The sequence below is a fragment of the Coccinella septempunctata genome, chromosome 7 (assembly GCF_907165205.1).
Source record: "Coccinella septempunctata chromosome 7, icCocSept1.1, whole genome shotgun sequence".
In the NCBI taxonomy this organism is placed as follows: Eukaryota; Metazoa; Arthropoda; class Insecta; order Coleoptera; family Coccinellidae; genus Coccinella; species Coccinella septempunctata.
The window spans coordinates 7,452,236-7,477,780 of NC_058195.1; the positions used below are offsets into that span (position 1 = coordinate 7,452,236).

At 40.0% G+C, this 25,545-nt stretch overlaps 1 protein-coding gene across 7 annotated transcripts in view; it reads left to right on the forward strand.

Moving 5' to 3' along the window:
• LOC123317479 (rap1 GTPase-activating protein 1) overlaps positions 1-25,545 on the forward strand; it is a 345,747-nt gene that overhangs the window by 153,663 nt on the left and 166,539 nt on the right. The window contains exon 1 of one of the 7 annotated variants that reach the window (XM_044904044.1): positions 11,664-12,186. The exons of the other annotated variants lie outside the window; for them this stretch is intronic. Coding sequence (XP_044759979.1) covers positions 12,098-12,186 — 89 coding nt within the window. The 5' untranslated portion in view covers positions 11,664-12,097. Of the gene's footprint in view, positions 1-11,663; positions 12,187-25,545 lie in introns of those variants that run through there. 7 annotated transcript variants of the gene reach the window in all.

A 25,545-nucleotide genomic window follows, 5' to 3' on the forward strand; every position in this document is an offset into this window, starting at 1 on the left:
GTTAGGATTTTCATCTCGGGAGGGATGGCGATAGTGAGGTGAGGATTCCAAAAACTAGCCACCTGTTTTTTCGAAAGGAAACCATTTATTAGTGAGGTTTTTATGCTGATTCATATTCTAGTACTAAAACCCAGGTAACTGAACTGAAAACATCTACGCAGGTTAAACTTACAGTGCTTACATGTACTTGCAGTACATAAAATGAAGTATATCAATACGACAATTCAAGGACTGCAAAGCAAAGCTCCCTGAAAGGGCATCCTATGGCACAAAGATGCAAAGTTTGGATTCTCTAGGTCCTATTGGAGACAGAAGCAGGATTCTGCATCTTTTAAGATCATATTGGTCCCTAGGAGACGAATAACCATTTTCTGGGCAAGTCAAGCAGTGCGAGCGTGCTATAGCACCTCCAACATAGGAGCAGTATTATGAACCTTGTGAATTTATCTAAGTTGAAGGGTGAAAAAGCTCGCTCCTTCCTTGAACCAGAGTCGTTCATGATGTGATGATCTTTGCAAAAACTGAAGTTAAGTCGTGTCTCTCGACGTTTAGGTCGAAAAAAATGCTGCAGTGTATATACTTTCGTCTGGAAAAGTGAAAAAAGTACTGGGAGCCATTGATGTGAATCAAAAAGAATGTTGGGGCAAATGCTGAACCCTGAAGCACATCTCGAAACGAAGATTATGAAAATTTAAAATGGTCTATAATGTTTTTTTCGGACTTTGAGATTTTAAAGGTTGATCCCCAGAAACAACGAAGAGAAATAGGGTCCTCCACCCCACAACCGTCAGACTCAGGCCCGACACCGAACTCGCATAAATTCCCTCCAACTTTCAGAACCGACCTTTCGCACACTAGCAAAAACGCACTGCACCCCCCGTCGCCGCCACCCCTCCCCCCCTTTAATCATCGCATACGCGGAAGCCAATTAGTATTTCCCATTTGATATTTCGACTCAATTAATCCGGAACATAAAAAGCCGACCTGTTCCGCTTTTCCCAAAGCTCATAAGCGTAACTCTGGCGGGTAGGTCCGCGTCCCCCTACCCCCCGATTCCGCATTGAAATGCCAGATTCGTAAGTCGTAAGCGATTCGTACTAATCCCGTTGAACGCCTGCAACGTTAACCCCTTCCAAATTGAGTCGACCGCAATGGGGTGGCGGCGTATCTTTCCCCCCTACGCGAAGAAGATAATATAATTAGCGAAACGGCGAAGACGATATCGCTCCGGAGCCGGTGCGAAGTTCCTAAAGGATGAGATTTCCAGTGGGAAGATTCCCGGATTCGAGTGGTATGACTGGAAGGGCCTTGGACGGCATGGGCCAATTAGGAAATGCGGTCGGTTGGACGTGGAAACGGTTATTCGGATGTTCGCGATACTCTGGGATCTATTTACGATTATTGTTATTACTATAAGGCTGGTAGGGGCTGGCGTTGAGCCTCGTGCATGATAAAAACGCTTCAAATTCTACGGGTAGTTCTTTGGTCTTACTGTCTTGAACCTGCAGCTTCAACTATATTATCAAGGAGGCACAACAAGAGCCATAAGAGGATTCATTTTGTTATTTTGACCAGTTGCACTTCAATGATCTTGAGCACTCTCAAAGCAACACAGCTCCTTATCCGATGGAAAAATGTTTGGAATTGATGGACCCTTATTGAATACTAGTAGTCGCTTTCTGAGTATTATTGAATGAAGACATTGTCAACAGTCTCCTAGTACCATTCCGCAAGATCTGGGAACAAGGAGATGTCCCACAAGACTTCAGAGACGCTTTAGTTATCAACCTCTATAAGAACATCGATTTAAGTAAGGCCTTCGACTCGGTGAATCGGAGAGCGCTATGGAAAACCATGGGACGCCTTGGAGTACACGAAAAATTCTTAGCAGTGTGTAAAAGCCTTCATACCAACAACACCGCTAGAATACAGCATAATGGCTCTAAAACCGACCATTTCTTAACCAACTCTGGAATAAAACAAGGCTGCGTGTTAGCGCCTTTACTGTTCAATATTTTCGCCATAGCTGTCTCGATAATTGCTGACATGAGTATGCCTGTAAGAGGTGCTGGAATAAGATTCAAATTTGATGGAGGCCTGTTTAACCTGAAGCGCCTCAGAGCAAAAACCCGTTCAAAGGTTATCACGGAACTTCAATATGCAGACGACTGCGCACTTATCGTTAGCAGCCCAGAGGATCTACAAATAATGCTGGACACCTATAAACATATATACGAAGCTTTAGGCCTTAGACTCAATATCGACAAAACCAAAACCCTAGTAAGTCCCCCAGAAAGCCTTCAAACACATATCAGCCTGGAGAATGAAACCCTAGAACAGGTCGAGCAGTTCAAATACTTGGGAAGCTTCATAAATACTAGGGCTAACCTAGACACGGAAATACACAACCGTATCAATTCGGCATCACGGGCATTCTGGAAGCTAAAGGTCAGAGTGTTTCAAAATCACGACCTCAATCTGAAGACAGCTGTTTACAAAGCAGTCGTCCTCCCAACGCTTCTTTACGGAAGCGAAAGCTGGACGCCCTACAGGCGACATATTAAACAGCTTGGACAAACGCAACAACGTCATCTAAGACAGATAATGCACATCAGATGGTTCCACAAAGTTTCGAATGCAGAAGTCTTGCAACGCGCGAGTTGTACAACAATTGAGACTCAAGTAACGAGGGCCTGACTCAGATGGAGCGGTCACATTCTAAGGATGCAAGTCACAAGACTCCTCAAAATAGCTCTGTATGGCCAATTGGCAGAGGGAACCCAGAAAACCAGGAGGCCAGTATAAGCGGTTTAAGGATACACAACATCAATCCCTAAAATCAATTAATGCCAATCATAACTGGCATTGGAACAACTAGCGTTAGACAGGTCACTGTGGAGATCTATGGTGCACAGTTATAATGGAGACTCGAGAAGAATTCAGCGGCGGCCAGATCTGGTTGGTGACTATCCATGCCCGGAGTTTGGAAGGATCTGTAGGTCACGGTTGGGTTTCTTTAGTCACAGGAGGGCACACAGTCGCAATTAGTCTTTTTGTAGATTAATTCCCGGTAACGGGATACAGCAATGAATGAATATTGAATAGTACTACAGTTTTTCCATCAGAAAAGGAGCTATGTTGCTCTGAGAGGTCAAATGAGACCAAAATCATGGACAGCATCTGCTCTTCTTCGTTAGAATGTTCTCCTATTAGTTGTTCTGACGATGGCAAATTGGCTATAGTTCAATTCAGATCGTAACACTTGTTGATATTCATATGAGCTAGTGGTATACAACTGAATTAATTCTTATTATTGTATTCATTGCCTTCCTGTAAACACGTTATCATTATTTCGTTGTATAAGTGAGATCTTGACTTTTAAATTGACTAAAGCGTCCAAAATATAGTCAAACCCCCATTGAACTCTTCCATTTGCTTTCAAAAAGACACACATACTTTTGCATTTATAAGAGTTTAGTAGGGATATCATCGAAACCAATTAGGAAGACATAAACATACCGAAGGAAACCTTCCCATTCAAATTCCTGGAGTTTCTGGAGAACCACTAGAAACCTGTGTGTCCTTATAGAAAACAACAACTCTCTTGCTAGCGAATTCTGGCCGTTTCTGGTCAATCGCTAACCTCAAATAGTTAATCGTTGAGAGGAAAGGTCGGAATTCAGTGTTTGACCATATGGAAGCAACTGATAATAAATTGTTCCACTCCACTTCCATCAAATAGATTGCAAAGTCTTCCTGATCCAGTTTTGGCCATTGCTTGAGCTGCTTTGACCACGATGGTCTTCGTACAGTGTCGTATGTCACCCATTTCTCATCCCCAAGCCATCATCCGTTCAGCGGAAAGGGGAATCTTGGGAATATTTCGCCATTTAACTTTTTGGGATATAAAATTGAGGGATATATTTTTCAGTAGAGCTTTGCGAACCTTTATTTTCCGAGTATATCCTGGACCACGAGTCGATACCATCACCATTTAAACACGCCGTATTCTCTCTATGACCGTCCTACAAGATGTATTCAGATCAGAACATACCCAAGATATAACCATTCCATTCCAGACCCAACGTAACTTTGTTCAGGGGAAAAATATGACATTTTACGGCCTTTTTACTGGTTCCGCTTTCATGCGGCGATACCTCAATCCCGGCCGCTGCGATATCGGTCAACTTGGGGGTATAAAAAGGGCGATAAAGGGGAGCTTTCGCCACGTTTACGAGCAGCTTTATCTGCGGGCCCTTGAAGCTAATAGCCGCCACGTGCGTGTGAAGCAAATTGCTTTTTCAATTAGGAATTAATGTATGTATGCCGAAGTTTGTACGGCCAACAACATCTGTTTTCATTACGGCCGCGTATGAGGCAGGAGCTGAATGCCTTATTGCGCATTTAGAAAGTTTGCTTACACGCACGGCGAATCAATTTTTTACGGGGACCTTCCTCTCTTCGCACAAATTGGAAGCGGCCGAACGGACTGGAAAAACCAATTAGAGAGGATCGTTGAAGTTTAGGTAGGATTAGTGATTGGTAAAAAATTTTTACGACGGTTTGGAATTCCTACGGGAAGAAAAAGAAGGTGGTAAATGACGCGAAACTACTTTCTCTAAGATCAGCGTCTTGACCTGCCGCTTGCTTTGCGGTTGTTGTAGGTAACTATGCGGTCAGTTTTGCGCGTAACACAAACACAAACAATGCAAACAAAACCACGATCACAGAGTTACTCCCTCACAGACAGGGGTGGGTCAGATTCGACCCATAGAGCGAAGAGTATTGTTTTTGGCCTCGGTATTTATTAAATTCATTTCATTATGGTCTTATGAGCCAAATCGGCCCGTTAAGGTGGATTTCTAGTTCTATTTCTCAAGTGCGTGAAATACAGGGTGTCAAATACAAATGCGAAAGACTTAGGAAGATGATTCCTCGATAAAAATAAGCAGGGGTAGTTTCTATAAATTTTTTTCGAAATCGACCTCCCTTCCAAGATACAGCCTTTGGAAGGCGATGATGAGTTGAATTTGTTTTCGTGGGATAGATTTTCGAAAAATTAAATTCTCTTTGGGTTTTCCATTCAATTCTGGAGAAAAAGAAGTCTCTAGCAAAATTTTTATGCAGTCGATACTTTTCTCGGAATAAATAGAAACTTATAAACAGTTCTGATCACTGTTCATTCCATTTCATCGTATAAGTGTTCCATATAACTAGGTAGACATTCGTATATTGCTTGTAAGTTTTTATTTATTCCGAGAAAAGTATCGACTGTATCGAAATTTTGCAAGAGACTTTTTTTCCTCAGAATTGAATGGAAAACCATAATAGAATTTTATTTTTCGAAAATCTATCCCACGAAAACAATTTTTTGAGGAAAATCATAACGGGTTGTTATTTTCAACCCCCAATGATAAAGTTATGAGATCTAAGAAAATTGTGTGAGTAACATCTACTTAGTGCTTAATATTTTGTATAGTTTTATGACTAGAACCCTTAGAACCCTAAACAAAATTTAAAAACTGTCAACTCGTCATTGCCTTCCAAGGGCTGTATCTTGGAAGGGAGGTCGATTTCGAAAAAAATTCATAGGAAGTACCCCTGCTTATTTTCGTCGAGGAATCATCTCCCCAAGTTCTTCGCATTTGTTTACAGACACCCTGTATATGAATCATTAACAAGGAAATAGACATATCATTCAGTTCTTATGTTGACAGGATTGTCTTTATCCTCTCCTGCAGTCGACAATGCCATTTTTTCCTATACGATTCTGAATGCAACATTCATTCATCTACCACGCCGCTGTACACACAGTCGTAAACACGACAGAAGGGGGGCGTTATACATCGAGGAAACGAGGAACACAGATTAGATAAACGATATCAATAATCGATATTAAATATTTATATACTTATCTATTTAGGTATATTATTGATTGATCTTGCTGGATATAGCCGTACTTCCTTATCGAATGCGGTTATGCGTTTTGCATATTGTTTTTTTTTTCGACAACAGGTCGATTATTGTTGCAGCTGTTCGCTATATGAATTGTTCTGTGTTCAGTGTGTACATGCACTGTCGATAAGGGGAAATAGAATGTTTTCATACAGGGATATACCAATGATATTGCTCTGTATAGAGTTGGAAACGTGTTAATTTGTAAAAATCTCCAGTTGGTGGATGAAGAAAGATGTTTTTTTTTCAACCAACTTCATGGGATGGATTTTTCTTGTTCCTGTTTGTGCATGCACATTCCTCAATCGAATTCGGAAATCTCCGAACGTTTCAGCGATTACTATTCAACAAACGATCCTTATCTCGGCTCGTAGATCACTTTTCTCTGTAAAAACGATGAATAAATCTAGTCGGGAGATCATACGGTTCGTGATTCCTAGACGTTCGAGAGTAGACAGAGAGAGAGATGAATATGAAAGTGTACGTGCGTCACTTTTCCTTTTCACGGAGTTTTTTGTGTACGAATTCAGTTTCCATTGTAATACATTGCGGAATTAGCGGTAACGAAAGTCAGCCACGCTGAACTAAGTGATGCGTTTCTGTTGTTTCCGGATGGTGTCGCAAGAAATCGGAAACTACAATAGGAATAGCATACCGATGGAGAGCAGTGAATGTTCATATTTTTCTCATTCCCTAAAGTAAAATCGAGCGGTGAAGGTAAGAAGGGAAGATCACCTGATTTAGAGAGTTAGAAAATCGATATCTGTGAGCAAACCTCTGTATCTTCAGGGCTACGAAGAATTCCAAACGAATACTTTCGACTCAGAGGCCAGAACGGAAGTAAGCTAAAGAAGATTAAGAAACTCGAGATTTTTTATGTTTACCAAAACTGACAAAAGTGAGGTTAGCAGCGTTCACAGGGATGCTGGGTAGTATCGATTCAATACATAGATAGAGAAGAGTAGTGGTCTCAGAACCGTCCCCCCTGCTACATCATCTACAGAACACCCTTCAGTTCTAGTATCTGGAAAAGCTTCAATGGGGTTATTGCCTTATTATTCCTACAAGCTTCTTGTCCGAAGTAACTGATTTGGAGTTTCATCCTCTTCCTCCTCACTGAATCTGCTCTCTTCAGTTTCTGCTAGACCCATTTTCATGTGGAAAAGTCTCTCAAGTCTACGTCTGTTCATTACTGAAATAATATTGTACCAGACAAGACGCATACTCGTCATCGAAAGCATCTGTAACTGCCTTATTGTGTCACGATGAAAAATTGCTCGTTGAAAAACATCCCACGACGCCAGCAAGTTCAAATACCTAATTACCTATCAGCGTCGTCAAATCTCAAAGGTACGTGGCGTAAAAGTGGCGTCAATTATGAGGGTATGATATCGATGGTTTCGTGGAGATAATATCTCACCGCGCTATGGATTCACTTCATTATGTTAATGTTACCCCATTGTTAATTGACGTTTGACTGAGTGCCATACAGATAAGAATATTATTAGTCCCCCGAGTCGGGATTTAGCCTGAGGATTAATTTTGGAGCAGGTGGAGAAGTTTCGGAACAGGTACCTATTATTTGTTTACATCGATTCTGCAAGTTTGATGTTTGAAATGGACATGTCTTTGATTCAGGTACATATGACCATACTTAGGTTCTAAATGGTACATATTACGCTTATTGGAGAAATGAAAGTGCAAAACAAAGTCGAATTAATGAAATTTTCACGCCTTTTCATATTGTTAATGAACACCCCTTCTCGTTGAAGGAAGAAATATAGATATACAAGGTGTTTTCAAAGGTGATGCTATTTTTACACAAGTAAGAAGTCATTTCACAGATTGAACAGCGAAATAAACTGATGTAGTGATCCCTTTTGGCAATGGGATGACTACGTCAAGTTTCGCAAAGTGCGGAAAGAACCGCTCAAAACCACCCCAGTAATCGGCGGCGTGTAAGAGACAGATGAGGCTCATCTCACCCGGAAGTATGAAATTTTCATCTGACGTCACTAACGAACCAGAAAGTTGGGTGTGTCTGAGCAGGAACGGTTTTACAAAAGTGCGGAAGGGGAGGCAGATTAAGTTACTCTTGTTAATAATTAATTAATGCTTTCAGGGTTTATAGGTAATTGTGTATACCACTCCGGACGGCTAGGGATGAAATTCTAGCGTCATGGTTATCTGACGGCTGAAAGGCAGGACCGGTTTCTGCGCAATTTGGGGAAATTCCTCAGGTTCTTCTACGTCTGACCTTGAAAGTTCACGTTAATGGGAGACAGGGGTTTTTTAAATATCCTGACTTGTATAGTCTTATCTAGAAATTATAGGTTTGCTTTAATGAGCAGAAATTTTTTTTAAATGCACTAGATTCAAGTTTTCAAAGAAATTAACTGCAATTTTCATGCAATATAGTGTGGCCCCTTCAGTTTACACACTTTCCTAAACTTTGCGGCATTTTCCAACAATTCGAATAAAATATCCTTTCATACTTTTGCTTCAATTTAAAATTTGCTTTACTTACATATTTTGTTTTGTTTCAGGTGAGTGGTTGCTAGTACCTAATAAGAGAAATTTGGAGGTGGGACATCTATCAACAGTTTCAATTAGGTATGTTGTATATTAATGAAAAAATCAATCGGTCAATTTGAAAAAATTTATTTATCGTCTTTTCTCGAAAACCATTCTCAAGAAACCGGTATTGTTTCTTTGAGTTGCAATGCACAACTTCAGATTGAGGAATTCAACATAAAATAAAAGTAGAATATGAGATACATTCAAAAATGCTGATTTTTTTTTTGAAAAACCAAAGTTGATATGAGTTTGTCTAGAAGCGGCAACTTAACAAAACGAAAAATATTTCAGATCGATAGAATATCAGGTCCGACTATCCTTCTAACCTTGCGTTTTCTCAAAACGCCCAATAGTACACCCTGTATAGACGCTCATCATAACTCACACCCTCGATAGTCCCGGTGTACTTAGGGGCACGCAACAAAAGAGGAGCATGTCGATGGAAAATTAATTTGATTTGTCCTCTCTTTCGTTTGCCCCAGGACGAAAATTGAACCATCCCCAGGAGGAGATTCATCACCGACTGAACAGCATCAGGTTCAGCTTTCTGATGTTCCCCCGTCAATGGAATGTCATTATTAGGGAGTTTTATAGCAGCAATTGGCGACGCATCAGGGACACAGAGAGTATTGAAATGAGAAATATACTTCATTCACTTTTATTTTAGCAGTCGGTTGGCCATGGAAATTTGACACATTTCACTCTGTATAGTACGAAAATGTGGGGTTGTCAAAACATTTTTGGGTTTTAAATCAACGCTATGTTGCCCGTTCTACGTAAAAGTTTCTGTTATTACGTATTTTATCACAATGTCGAATCTCTTCGGAAAATATGTAACGAACATAATTGAAGTTTATACAAACTGATTGAAGGCATACCAAATCCAGTTATTTGCATGGAAAATACAAGAGATCAGTATAATATCATAATATGCACTAGCTTGAGGAGAGTTAATGTTCGTTATCTTCATAGACTTATTTTTAATATGTCTATGGTTTTCTTCTTTGGCTTATATCATAGACAAACTTATATCACTTGTAGATTTCAAAAATATTAACCCGTAGATGAAATGCATATGATGCAGTGGTTGGGAATGGGTATCTCCCGAAGGAATTAAGAGATAATTACAAGAATGTTAAATTCTTCAACAAAAATCATCTTGCATCAATATAAGTAAAAGGAATTGAAGGAAGTTTCAAGTTAAGATGAACTTCACCTTTGAACAAAAATTTCACATGAATAAACAAGTAACAGGGCAACTTGCGCGTATTTGTGGCTATTCATCTTAATACGTTGATGTAATAATAATAATTAGGAATTTATTAGTACCTTAAGACATTTACATTGTACAGGACAAGTCAAATGAAAAATAGAAAAATCCATTTTAGGGAACTTATTCTCCGATGACATTTATCGAAAATACTGTAGTAACCTTTTCGCATTAATTCACTCAAACATAAAATTCTCAAATGCCACTACGTTTTTGGGTCTCCCAATAGAAGGAAATTCTTTGTCATCCTCTTCATTGACAATCTTTCTGATTGTGGAAATATCCAGCTTAAATATAAGTCGTTTAGATTCAGATGAAACATTATATAAATTCTCTTACATTGAATATGTTCGCTACCGTCTGACGTATTGTGGATTTTAGAATATCAGGTTATAACTATTTGAATGAGCGGACCTGAATTCTAAATAGCACTTCCTGAAATCCTGTCTCTTTTTTCAATCACTTTCGGCATTTTCGTAATAAAAATTGATATTAGTTGTGGCAACGGCGTTATGACATTTCATGAGTGCCAACCTAACTTCGTTCTAGTTACAAAAACTTGAGAAAATTATTTCATGGCCAACCGACTGCTAAAATAATGAATGAATGAAGTATAGAGATACAGAATTTTATACCTTGGGAATTCGTTTTTCGAAGTTTCGAATTTTATTCGTATTTTCAGTTGGGATTTGGCATAACTCTACTTACCTACATTCACTTAAGCCTTGTTCAGCCAAGGCTAGTAGTTTAGTCGAGTAGCAAGTAATTAAGTGGATTCGACACCTGGTCATATCCTACTCGACTAATTTCTTTGTGTTTAGACACAGAATTACTCGCTACTTGATTAAATCACTAGCCCAGTCTTAATAAGGCTTCTACCAAAGTGCCAAGAAAAACTCTCCAACTTGGTTTCCTCATTTTCCATCCTTTCTGGATCTCAATAGGGAAGTATTCCCTTCTGACAAAAATGATGTATTTTTTATGCAATATCTTTGAAACGTCTAATTTTGAAATAACCATTTCAACCTTTTCCCAAAAAATTATTTAAGTACTTAAAAATGAAAAATTGAAATGGCTATTTAAAACTTAGAGCGTTTCGTTTCTATTGCACAAGTTGGCAACATCGACTGAAATAGGCGTTGATAATAAAGGACAGCAAATACACTATCTTGATGAGATAGACAAAGATGGCTGTCTCTGAAGTCTGCGACGAACGAGGAAGGTCGTAAAATTTTATGGGAATTTTATGATCGGTTGCTGTTGAGGTTTGCCACTGAGTACGCGCCTTATGATGGCTGTGAATCACCAGCTGTTATTTTATAAACAAGACGTTGTTCTTTTTATTCTCTAGTAGGCGCTGTTGCCAAATCGTAAACTAGAAACGAAGCGATTTAAATTTTAAAACCTCATATTTGAAGAATGATTTTGAATAGTTTCCGCGGTGCTTTTGAAAAATTCATGAATGAAACTCATAATTATTCAGTTTAAACTTGCATATTCTGTGATAACCCAAATTGAGGAGAATTCCCCATTACTACAAAAGTTATTGGTTATGCTGTGTTTACACCGTTGGGGTCTTTGAAAAAATCGCAACGCCTGGTTGTTTACGGGTACATTCTTTCGTTTCCGATACTGGGCCTTGTAATCGGGCCTAATCAGTATCGATCCTATCGCAACTACCTGAAACATCTCCAAATTCGCCCGTTGCAGATACATGCAGAGACCAATCCATCTCCCTGCGCTTATCTATCGCAGATAGACAGAGAACCATCCGAGCTCCCTCTTCCTCTGCTCTTGCCAGAGCGCTGGCTCCATTCTTGCGAGCTTCGGAACATTGGCCAACGCTCCAGTAGATTACGAACCGCCGTTCGCGTGGTTTGTCGACGCGCCACCGAACCGCCAGTGCGCACACGCGTTTTTCGATTACGCTACTCCGCTATCAAACACACGTGGTTGTCAACCCTCTCGAGGGGGTTGTCGCAGGTTGATCCGTGAGAAAACCGAAGCTTCTTACCGGTTCTGCGAGGTCGGTGACCAGCAAGCCGCGTTCCGACAAGTGCGGCCCAAGGACCATATGTGCGATGTTGAAATTGAAGGGCCTTATTCATCCAAAATGGGACGAACAGTGACGCAAACCGCTTCTGTGGACGAAGGATCGTAATTTTTCCGATTTCGGTTCTGTCATGTAAACACGGACGTTTTTCAGTGATATCCCGATCGAGGTGTTAATTGTTTAAGTGACAGTCGAAACTGGTGCAATATGCGTGTGCAATAAAGTTCCCGCGTGGATATTCGATGACGAAAATCTCGATCATGAAGTACTTTTCCACCGGTCAGAGGGAGTCTTACACCCTCATCGCCAGAAAGAGGCATATGAAAAAAATGTGAGTCATTTTTCGACGATTGTCATTATTCTCGCTGATGAGCAACCTTGATGGGATTTCTCCCGATGAAGATGCGAAAAAGAATGTGGATTCTAGTGATTCACTCTCTCGCGCTACAATGTGGAATTCCACTCTCCTTTTCGATGGAAACTGTATTCGGCTATAAAAATCGGTGAATGTTTTTTCGCTCGAGTGTTTGGTAACCGTGTCGCCTCGTTGACACCTGACATGGTGAATGACTGATCAAACTAGTTGATTTCGTAATCTTGATGAGTATCTGGGCTATTTTCTTATATATCGCGATATGTCCAGGTGTTGAAATTTATGAACGCATCTTCACTTTCTTATGGAAAGGATTGATCCCATCAGTGAATCGGTCAAAATGTTAGGGTTGATCACTCCCACAAGGAATTTTTTTTGTACATAGTGTCACTTTCGAAATAATATCGGAAAAATCGAACCCTTTATCATCAACTATTCAAAAACCTTAAGAAACTGTTCGTTCATTTTGGGGATGACGTGTTTTGAACTTACTTTCGAGTCCAAAACTACGTCCTCCACAGGCTATGTGGCACATCATTGTAATAGCCTTTTCAACCTTAATTATCGTTGGCTTAACATGTCAAAACCTATATGGCTCATTCACTAGATTTTTCAAAAGCTTACACGTATTTGTCAGGAGGTTCATAAAACAAATTATGTAGAACTTTAATTAATTAGCCTCGAGTTCCGCCTATATTTTAGGTTTTTGCTTTTAAGTTCTTGGCTTTCCTCGAAGTGTATTGTATTTATTTGCTGTTGCCGAGGAATATATTCGAATTGTTGCCTAGAATCGTCGTAGAGCTCATGAATTCACTGCCACACACATGGGAACGTCTAGCTCATATTGTATTCAATTCCCAAAATTAAAACTACGATAATATCTTAATAACGCGGTGAATTTCAATCACTTGCCAGTATTTTGTCTTGCCGGGAGTAAAAACCTTCATTCTCATGTTTTCATCTATTGTTTTATTCCGGTAACATTTCATTGTTCCGCGGAAAATAATAGCTTATTCGTTGTTTTTTACACTTTTTCTCTGCTATTGGTACAAGATAATTATCGAAATTTTTTGGGACATGTAGATACATTTCAAAAAATGAATCAAAGAAAAAGGTTAATCGGTCGCGTAGGGAGGGGGGGTAACTGCATGACGAATATCTACTATCTACCATCAGACAAAATTCCTTTCAGTTCTTTTCTGCGACGACCATCTCATTTTACAACGTATTCAGAAGTTACCTTCTTTATAAATCACGTCTATAGGACTGTACGAAAAAAAAGAGGAATCAACAGGCAAATCTGTGTACATATATATGCGCTTATAAGAGGAATTAATGATAATGTAGATACCTAGATGCGTAAAGGTACCTGTCTAACTTCGTAGAAACCACTCTGACCAGTGTATAAAGAATGGACATGGATTTCTACCTGCTTCTTTAGAGGGTGGATGGAAAATATTATAATTCTACAATATAACAATTTGAATTTTATTGTTCGAGTCATCGCATCTCTGTAGAATTCCATTCCTGTTTCATGGAAAAAACGCCCACCCCGCGCGGTTTTACACGCATATCGATGATGGAACACGAAAAAATTCCATTAGAAATATTAGGTTCATTATAAAGCTTCCAAACACGATGTGCATCCATGCGGCCCGCCGAATTTTCCTATCGCGCTCGTAATAATTGACATCCGTCAAAATATCAGTGTTGCCAATCGACAAACAAAGCGGTGGCGAGAGAATCGAAACGGGTGCTCAATTAGGGATGTCCTTTTCACGTTCTCTTTCACGCAAATGGTTTCATCCGATGATAGTTACCATGCATACCGATAGGACCCCTCTAAACCCTCTCGTAACCCGTTTTGCAGCCGATTAGAAATGCACTACTCCCCTCGCCCTATACAAGAGCTGGATGCAAAATGAAAATTCCACGTTATTTTGGCTTTGACGTTAACGAAATATGCCAAGCAGCGAGTTTTTATATTTCCATTAAAATCAGACAGATGAGATTGGAGATCCACCCTGTATCCTTGCAGATACTCATTCGAAGTCGATTCATCTTCGTCTGCGATCTACATAACAGCGTTACTGGGATTCAATCTCGTGTCATCCCATTCTATTTTTCTACTATAAACATAGAAGAATGATTAAAAATCGCCTACTTCCTCTCTGGTCCATCCTACATTTCCTCCTCTGTGTCCACGCCCGTAGATATCGTACGGATGTTGTTGGCACGAACGCAACAACTGCAGCGCACTTGCAGACAATAACTTGTATCGTAATAACAGAAATGGATAATCGCGCATATCAGATCTCGGCACTGGAAGAAAGAATAAGAAAAATACGCCCACCGTATTCGAGGACGTAATAGATTGCAACGCTCGAACAGTTCATATATATGTATAAATTAAACAGAGAATTAAACATTCGAACGTACATAAATGTACGTGGGTGATTTTTTTTCTACCGTTTCCTACAGTCGTTTTCCGCATGGGACCATTCAATTCGTTGTCGGAAAACGAGACCGACATGACAGCTGTCAAATATCTTCTTTCAGACCTGATAATTCGTGACCAACATGGACGATGCTGATCACTGACAGAAGACGTCTATTGACTCGATTCTTTGAGGAGTTTCACAAATTTCCATGAAAAACTTCTAGAAGGCAGTCCAGTCTAGCAATTAGAAGCATAAAAAACATTGTCGTCAAGGGCGTCGGTCTGAATAAGGCGCCTTACCCCCGACGTGGAACGAACGAGCTCAACGTGTACGTTAACTGACAGTCGCCGAAGACATAGCCTTAAATCTTTCGAATTAATGGCACTCCTATCCTTGGGGATAATGCATCAGATATAAAAATTACGACCCATATACGTTTGTCGTTCGATTACGCGGCAACTGAAAGAGCCGCGGTGTACGATCGTGAAAACATGAGTTTATGGCTCAATTCAGCGGAATAGAGTTATTTTTCCTGTTTATTAGATTCCATTAGGCCCATTTTTTGCTGCGGTTCGATACTTCGAAGGCTTTCGACTCTGTCAGTTTGTCGCGAATGCGTTGACATCTCGAAATATGAATTTGTTCGCTCGCCGATGGTTTGTTAGGTTATGTTCGTTGTAATTGACGTTTGAGGTGTGTGGTGTATAAAATGAAGTTATGTTTGACGCCCACATGGAGATTACAAATGCCCAATTTGGATGTGAATACATACATATTTCATATACTAATAGTCCAGTAATTTCATACGTTACAGCCTCGGTCACAGCATGCATCAAATCCGGTAGTTCTAATGAATAATCCAAATTTGTGACCTCAAGTGAATCTCCTGTTGACATTTCCTTAAAGGTCGTAGTGAAATGTGGAGTGAATTAATGAAAAACTCTCGGTTAGAGTTTTTTTTTTGGTGAACCAGGGGGAAAATCTGCAAGACATATGAACCACCCTCATCTACTTGGGGGGAACAGTGTGGCGTTTCTCACTCTCCTGAGCTCGAGACCCACTAAAAACCCTACTTCTTGAATTTTGGTTCCGGGCATTTGCCTATAAACCGTTCATCTCTTGGTCGGTTTTCTCCTCGCACACTATCGTGCTGGGATTTGTGTGTTTATCCTCTATTGGATTAACACTTTATTGAATTTTTCAATAAGTTTCTGTTGTTTTTTTTAATCTCTTTTTAATTGATCTCTTAGTCTCCTTCGGTAAATTCGCATTCTCCTTTTGTCTACCTCTGGGTCGTAGTTCACTAGTCTCCTGAGTTCTTGATTCGGATGGTTTTTCGCTGTTTCGAATAATTTCTCTGCTTTTCTGTTCATGAATTCCGTTATGGTTTCCCATTTCAGGTCCTTATAAATCTGTCTATTCCTGACAAACCAAGGTGCATCTATTGCACATCGTAGCAGCTTGTTTTCAGTGGCCTGAATTCTTTTGATATGGCTCTTTGCCGCGAAACCCCAGGCAACTGATCCATAAGTCAGTTGAGGCCTAGCAACGGCTTTGATTATCTTCAATTTTGTCTCTTTCGACATGTGGCTTCTTCTTCCTATCAGAGGATAGAGTCTATTCATCGCTGCTTTCGTTTTGTCCATTGCTTGTTTGATATGACTTTTCCAAGTAAGTCCTTTGTCAAGCGTTATTCCTAAATATTTGGCTTCATTTTCCCAGTCGACTTCTTCGCCGTCAACATCCAGTTTCGTTGTGGTTCGCAGTCTTCTCTTCTGTAGTAATATTGCTTGGCTCTTTTGTCCATTGAGCTTGATTTTCCACTTTATGCACCAGTCATTTGTTTCGTCAATCGTTTCTTGTAGAACTCGTTCTATTATTTCAGGGTTTCGGTGTCGAGTTGCTATGCCTGTGTCGTCAGCATATAACGTTAGCATGGTTCTTGGATTTTTCGGAATATCGTGGATGTATATGTTGTACAGAAGTGGCCCAAGTACTGATCCTCGGGGTATTCCAGCCTCTATATCTCTTGTTGAGGAGCATTCTCCTCCCACTTTTACGTAAAATCTTCTATTTTTGAGATAATTCCTGATCAACTTGCATATTTTGATCGAATATCCAGCACATCTCATCTTATATATTAATCCTTCATGCCATACTCTGTCGAATGCTCTGGCGACGTCTACTAAAATAAGACCTGTAGCTTGTTTATTTTGGAATCCCTCTGTTATGTACTCTGTGAGCCTTAATAATTGTTGTTCTGTTGAATGCTCTCTTCTGAATCCGAACTGTTCTGGTGGTATTAGTTCGAGATTTTCGGTTTCCTCATTTAGCCCCGTGGCGATAATTCTTTCTACTACTTTTCCTAACGCCGACAGTAGACTTATCGGTCTGTAGTTTTGTGGAAACTTCTTCTCTTTGAATGGTTTATTGAATCTCGGTTAGAGTGTTCTTGCTGACCTACCTATATTTTGACACTATTCTGGTGCCCCTTACGTGTAGGACTGGTGGAGTATTCTGAGCGCTGTACAGACTGACGCGCCATCTGTGGGTCCCCGTCGCGTCCGCAGATCGTATCACCCGTACCCCTTTTCGCGACGGTCCGCGCCGCCATGTCAGATTTATGCGTTGCGGAAATTAACGCCGCCGAAGATAGGAGACAAGAGTTCCCCGAAAACACAATGTCGGATGATGGAGTGCCCCTCGCGCCGTAACTCACCCGTACGGACGCAATATCCGCGGCGTCGTAAATTCCATTTTCGATTTTAATAATCGCAGTGCCGACGACGTCCCGTTCCGGCTTCCGTCGGGACGCTCTCGACGCTCGTTATTGGATTTTTCGAGTCCTGCGTCTCGTTACTATTAGTTAATCCCTTCGGTATCCACCCCTGATAAAGCGGCATGTCTGCTTCTTAGGCGAAGTATCGTTATCAGCAACTCGGGAAGGACTAACATGACACGAGCATCTATTTAATAGATTATCTTAACTTGAATTCATTTAGCATTTCTCGAGGCATTTCTGCTTTTCCTCTTCTTTTTGTCGGCTCTCATCGCGTGTCAGCCCTTGGTTAGTCGACAGAGATTTCCGTCTCTCTATCATCTGGTTAAAACAAAGAAACCCGAGTATCCCAAAAAGTCTAGTCAAGATTGACCGAGTATTCTTCTTTCTCAACCTAATCCTCCATTCTTTATTTATTCGCCAACAGCGTTATCGTGAAATCTTCCGCAATACCGCCGATTTCAGCGCCGATCCACATCCTCTACCGGCGGCGCGTTACCAAAGTAGAAAAACGTCGTTTTCTCCCGAGTTACGAGAGCGAATTTCTCGCACATTCACAATTTCCTCAATTCCCCGCCCATATAGACTAGTCGGCCGTACACCGTCGGATATATTGTTGTCGGCCGCTTATCGGCGTTAAATTGCGTGTGTAGAATGCGGAGTTTTCGTGTAATTGCCGGCTTGCGAAACGGATTTCGACACCGAACCGCCGATAGAGTCACGCTTCGACCGATATCTGGAGTTTTCAGGGTTCTTCGACGCGGCATTTCCGACTTGGTACTACTCGTCAGGCGGACACCGCAGCGTGAGCGATATTAGAGGATCGTCGCGAGTTGACAAGTCCAAGGTGCGACAGGATTGAATTTTTAGTTTTTTGGGGATTGTATGAATATTTATAATGGAATGATTTTACCTGAGACTATTATCAGACCAACGTATCAGATGCTAACGACGACAATAGTTGGGACGCAGGTGGTTAGCCAAACCCTCGGCCAACCATCTCTGTTTATAAAGCCACTCGGGGTACACCTTAAGGGAAGGTAATCTCGGAGTAGGGGAGACTGGGGAGGGTTGATACGTTTTTTGGAATTTTTATTCTGGAAACTGAATTATATGAAGAAGCAGGACTTTTCTTATATTTTATAATTCTTCAATTAATCGTTCAACGAAATAAATATAGAAGTCGCAAAACATAAACATCTTATTCTGTACAGAACGTTGAACACAAAAACATGCAAACTGTCTCAAGCCTCCCCACATATGGGAGGATTGATACGATGTACTGGGAGAGTAATCGAGAGGATTATTCAGCTCAGTAGGTAGGTCAGCAATGATACTGGCTTGCTTTGGTCCCATAGGTGTAGAAAAATCAGGAAATTGTCAGTTAGTCACTTCCACACAAGAAAAGTCGGCCTTGTTAAATACATAGGGATTGTGCGGTTTTTAAAAATCCCTTTGATATGTTGGATGGTGAAGACGCCTTCATGTAGGCCTATCCAACTAGCTACGGAATATTTTTTGAAGATGATACATGTATCAGGCCTCCCCACGACAAATGTCTCAAACCTCCCTGAAAGCAATTTTTAAAGTGAATTATGTTTTCATCTTATACTCATATATTTTGAAAAGCGAATAAAACTGTAAATTGAGTAGTTTTATGCATACTTCCCAGTGAAATGTTTGTTTATGCCGAAGAATTAATGCATGATCATAAAACCCTTAGGTAACTTGAGTAAAAACTTACAATTTCTCACCTCGAAACACTCTTCGTTGAATATTTCACAAACAAACTACTGTTAGCCTTACAGATTAACGTCACGCAATGCCCTCTGCCAAAGAATAGTGTTCACTAGTATAATACTTTTGAAAACGGCTACAGATCGCGGATATAAGCCTGTATCAAGCCTCCCCATGTATCAATGCTCCCTAGTCTCCCCTACTCGTCAGGCAGACGCTACAGCGTGAGTGATATAAGGTTTCGTATAAGGACGTCGAGGGTTGACGAGTCCAAGGTAATCTTTATGAAAATAATACATAAATATTTCGATGAATATTGATAATGGATTATCAAATGGATGTAGGAGGTCGTAACGACGAGAATATCTGTGACGCAGGTGGTTGGCCAAACCAACTCTGTTGAAACCACTCGCGGCATACCTCAAGGGGAAGTATGTTATATCTCCCCTACTATGGAGCCTAGTAATCGTTAAGCTACTCCAGAGGTTTATAAAAAAATGTAATTGCAAGAAAGAGTTTCAGGAGAATGGTAGAACTCAAGGAGAAATACTCCAGCGGAATTTTTCATGGATGGATAACTCCAAAAAGTTTGTTCGGAAAACTAATGTTAAGGCGCACTATGAATCTTGAAGTTTCAGTGCAATGCAACCGCCTCTACATCAAGGGATGTAGGGTAGCCCATAAGGCCATCCTCAGAATATCTAGAGAAGATACAGGTAATGAGAGAATTGAGAGTCAGAGTGTCTGGTCCTCTCTAAATAAATCCTCTCATCACCTAGTGAGGTTATGATTAAAAAAGTATGCCTTGGGAAGAACTTTGACACGATGCTTTGTAGAAGCCTCCATTGACGTATGGATCACTGGATCTGTTGTTCCAAGAAATGGGGATACTGTTTGGCCTACTTTCAAGTCACGTTATTTTCGAAACGGGCGCTGAATTCGGAAGATAGACAGGATCCTCTCTAACCCGAGAGTGGGTGTCCCCCCTTAAACCCGAAATCCGTCAATTCTGCACGTAAAAAGAGCGAAAATTTGGGAAATGAGGAATGCCCGTTACGGTATGTGAACGGATGCGGAATCCTACCGTGGACCTGTACCGCCGAGGTATTTTCGAAAATTAAAACACCGGGTATACATAACCCTGTCGGTCTGCATGATTCAAAGGCTGGCGTTCTGGATTCCAGGAATTGTCCCTCACGGTTTGAAATCGTACTTTCATACCTGGCACTGTTTAAATAATAGTTTTTTATGTTGCAATCATTAATTATTTTATTAATTTTGATTGTACTATTTTCCATTTTTAAAATTCTGTAATATACTGCTGAATCAGCTTGGTTTCATTATTTTCAGTAATGATATTCTATTTGGTAACCTTTATTCTTTTCTGAGTTTGTTTGATAACATCGACAATGTGATATAATATTCGGAAATAATCCTCCCTTCTAGAAATATTTGAGTCATTGAGTTTCCAAAGTATTTTCAACCGAGTTTGAAATATTAGGAAAAAATTATCAATTTATTTTTCCTCAAGAACGACATCGATACCAGAACTCGTCTTTTGCCATCATTTGCGAAGCTAAAATACGACATTATTTCCTTGAGACACCATGAGCAATTTGAACTGACTACTCTATTCAACAAACTTCCTGTTGGGGTGAGAGGTCTGTCGATCAGGAAATTCAGGAAGAAAATTACAGATTCCTGCCCTGCTGTCAAAAAACCTTCTACTCTGTAGATGGGTTCAAGGGACTGATAATTTCAAAGACCGATTTCGTGTAAATTTCAAGAGATCTGATGATTTGTTCATTTCTCTTTTTCTATTTATTATACAAAAGTATATGTTTGTTCGATTGTAATAATTAGTTTGTACTTCTATGTATTGGGAACCTCAGCTACTGTTTTATCAATGTTTTTAATGACTTGTGAAAGCATGAGTGCCCATTCGCACACTTCACGCTACAAGTAGACGACCGCACGGGAAAACGCGTGCGGTCGCCGCATGCGGGTCGACGCGACGCAGGCAGTGACAGATGAAATTGATTCGAATTCCATCCGGAGCACCGGAATCCACTCACGATAATGGAATGATGGCATTTAACGGGAGGACGTTCGCAGGAGACGATTTGTTGTCGTTCGTTCGGGGGGGTGACTTTCGGAGGGAGCGAGTATAATAACCGACATTCCGCGGTCCGAGCCGCCGCGTCTGTCTGCGATTCTGGGGTTTCTGGGGCCGTCTATTGCGGCCTATTACGCCAAGATTAATAGTGGGACATTATGACTATTATTGGCGATTCCATTGTTTGGATATTAGGCGCCGAAAACGTACATAGTGTGCTGTGGTCCGAAAGCGACGTGTTGAAACGATTTTCGGTTGAAATTGCGAGCGAACAATTTCGGTTCATTACAACTACTCAACTTTTTATTTGGATCATGTAGAAGAATGAAATAGTATATAACATTACAAGCATGGTAAGAGGGTTTTTACTGGCGAATGGAGGATATAACTGACGAGCCGCAGGCGAGTCAGTTACCTTCTTGAGCCAGTAAAACCCGTTACCTTGCTTGTATTGTTTTATATTTTATTTGTTTCTCATTTGTAAAAAGGTTAGATAAATTCCAAAAAAATCTCAATAATTTGTCGCAAATGTCTTAAGCTACGGAAGCATTGCCATGAATATGTCTTTATTTTTCTTTACATTTGTTTTGGCGAAAGCGATAATGTACCAAAAGAAATTACGACTACTTCAAAAAGTGGTAAAACAAAAATAGTGTGATTGAACTGAAGATGTTTTGTTGGTCTACTTGAATCAACTATCAGCTAGATTCAGCCCTAATACTTTATGGGCAAAATGGTCTATGCTGAAAAGCTGCTTGGAAATGAAAGAAAATGCCCCTGTTCGCAGGTTTGTTTTCCTTAAAAAATTTATTGAAAAATATGACGTTTAGTTGTCATTTGCAGATTTCAAAAGGTGATAGCGTTTCTGAAACGAAAAAATGAGCGTTATACGCCAAAAAAGGCCGAGGTATTAAGTAAGGAAGAGGCTGAACAATTTCTTTTACATGCTCCTGATGACCAGTGGTTGCTGGCGAAAATTGTAACAATATTTGGGATTTTTGGATGTCGATGTGACGAAATTCTCTCCTTAATAATGAATGATATAGAAGATATGGGATAATACGTTATTGTGACATTGCGGCAAACAAAAAATTTAACAACAAGAAGATTCACCATAACCGATTATGGCTGCAGCTTCAAGCCCTGCATGTTATACAGAAAATGTAAATCTTCGGCCTCCTGGAACAGAAAGCCTAAGATTTTTTTTGACATATCGACATGAAAAGTGCATTTCCCTTAATGCTGGCCAGCACACCATTGGTGGTGTCCCAAAGCAAATAGCGAAACATTTAGGTTTAAAAGACCCAGAGTTATACACCGGCCACCCTTTTCGCAGAACTGGAGCCACTATGGTTGCGGATTCCGGTGGAGATATTTTAGCACTAAAGCGTGCAGGAGGGTGGAAGAGCACCGAAATTGCGATGAGTTATGTCGATGATTCGGTCAACAAAAAAATCGAAATGTCTAGCAAATTATTTGGTAGTAAGGAGAGCACAAATGTTCTGCAGTCCTTGAGTTCAGCAGTTTCTGAGTCAACAGATGGTTCATCATCATCAGTATCAACTCTTTCATCATAAAAAATCTGTGTTACTGGAAATAACAATTGTACCATGATTTTCAACATATATGACGATAAAACAAAATTTTCTTATGTAAATAATACTACTAACTTGTAAAAATTTTGCAAGTTAACTGTCAGTTTTACAAGTTAGTGACTTGATAAAATAAACTTTCTTGATTAATATTGTGTTTTTGGAAACTGACGTTTACAAATGAGAAACAAATAAAAGTTCTTTGATCTGACGCTTTTGATTGAAAACTCGATGTAATCTGTAACAAAATTGCTTTTCGAGTCGATACTCGCTCGGGTTATTGAAAAAATTGTAGTATATGCTTGACACTAAGTTCACAGATATGATCTCGAAATTTGACTCGAAGTACATGACATTTTCACCCTCGTTTTCACCCCTTTGGATGTGTATGGGGTACTATAGGGTATCAGTTTTTCCATTCGAAGCTGTGTCTGATAAGTCATAAAAATTGCCAGCCTGTATACAGTGTATACGAAAGCGCTAAGTACATCGCCTAGGACTTCGAAAATGAGACATCCACGAATATCTCCATCTCTCCTTTTCGTTTAGCGAAATTCAACGACAAACTTGCGAGAAAAAAACGACGTCGTCTTTCAAGGGCTAACAGTTCTCACATTCAACTACGTACGTACTTTAATTGCCGGAATTCGAGAGAACTGCAAACTTCGCATCCCCCATTCAAATTAACCGACCGAGAGATGAGAAATGGGGTGGGTCCTCGCCTTGTCCAAGCAACCCCATTCCGAGCAACCTAATATATCATGCGAGATAGTTGGAGCGTCAGAAGTCGGTAGGAAATTAAACTTGCCAGGAGTTAACCGGATGATGTGCTTCTTGGAGAGTAAATGTGTTCGACTCAGGAACGTAAAGGGGAAGAACCCAAATTGAAATAATAGACAGGATTTCTTTCAAAAGCTTTCCATCTAATATGGAACTAAGAAAGTGAGGTTCTGATTCTTAACCATTGAAACCTTCCCATTCTCTTTTTTGTGTTTCGTGCACCGAAAACTATCTAAACATAATCGGCATATCGTGTCTGTGTTTCCCTTTCAAGCCGTTCAACGAAACCATCTGTGTTTCATCCGCCAAATGTCAAATTTCGCCGACCGATCGGAATCTAATTTTACGGTTCGGTTTCGTACAGCTGTTTGTAACCCAAATATCTTTGTTCGAGATAATATAATAATATTTTGACTTGTCTCATTCGTTTTGCAAAACACCGAACCAGCTGTGCTGCCCATATAACCTGATGTACAGTGAAGGGAACTAAACACGAAAACAAACAAGCTGGTCGTTGTTGACTTTTCCCATTTATGTGGAGTATAGTGATGGGTGTATATATCCAGATTGTTATTTGCAAAGGTAGGGTTATTCTGGCACTTTTAGTTCTATCAATGAAAATACGAGTCAAAATGTCCCAAATGGAATTTGACTCGGAATTTGATGATCGATATTGTTGACTTTTTGATGTGGATGAGTAATTATGTCATTACTAAGGCCCGTAAGATTAATGACAGTTTAAACCAAAAATGAGGGTTTAAATTTTGGATAACGATTATTTCTTAAGATCAAACATAGTTAATCCATCGAGGATGGTTTAAACTATCGATTAGTTTAAACCTTCGGGGCGGTAGGTTTAAACCATCAAAAAGGGATTAAACCCTATATATTCTATGAAATTTTTTTCTACCTGCTTCTTCGAAGTTAGGAACTCTCTTTTGACTCATATTCAATTAACACTTTATTTACAGCACTTTACAAACTTTTGAATTTCAAATTTGACCTCACACCTCAATGATACAACAATAATAATGCTGATACAAAGATTACAGCTGATCGCTGCAGTCTGACAGAAGCACTGAACCAAATATCAACACAGAAAACTAAAAAATGAAAACCAATGAGTCAAAATTAGTTCTAATAGACAACTATTTTGACAACTGCGCAGGATTAGTTAATCTTTTCTTATTTTGAACTTGATCTTAACACGATGGTTTAAATCATAGATTAACTTTAATCGGAGATTTCTTAATCGGAAGTTTAAACTACGATTGATCTTACGGGCCTAAGTGATACTTCAGATGGAAAATCTTTGCGGAAACGAAGGTTTTCGGGAAATATTTGCAACATTTTCTAACAGTACAGCCAATCATAGAGTTTAATGTGATAACGTCCTTGGTTATTCTGGTTCAGTCTTTGCGTATAGTTGAATTCAAATTAATATTTCTCGTACTATGTTCTTTTGGACCATTCAATGAGACACCATTGTAATTTTTTTTTTTTATTTTTGCAGGTAAGTCTTCGGGACCTGAGTAATTTCTTGGCCTCCGGTGAGTAGCTGTCCGATTTCGTTCCAACCTGTTTCGTGGACCTGCTCGGGGCTCACGAAATTGCTCCGAGAAGAAACCGATACCCAGACAGATGCACTCCGGTAACCGATTTCACGGTATGCCCGAACGACAATAAAATTAAACGTAATCTAGGCAAAAATTTAATCGGGCTTAGCGCTCACGATCGCCTAATTAACTTAATTGGTCCGAACTCGTAGAAATTAAGAGGTACAGGTGGAATCGTATATACACTTCCAACCCTCCTCGGTCGATTTCCTCTCCGTCGACCACCGATGATATCGAAGATCGAAGGAAATATGTA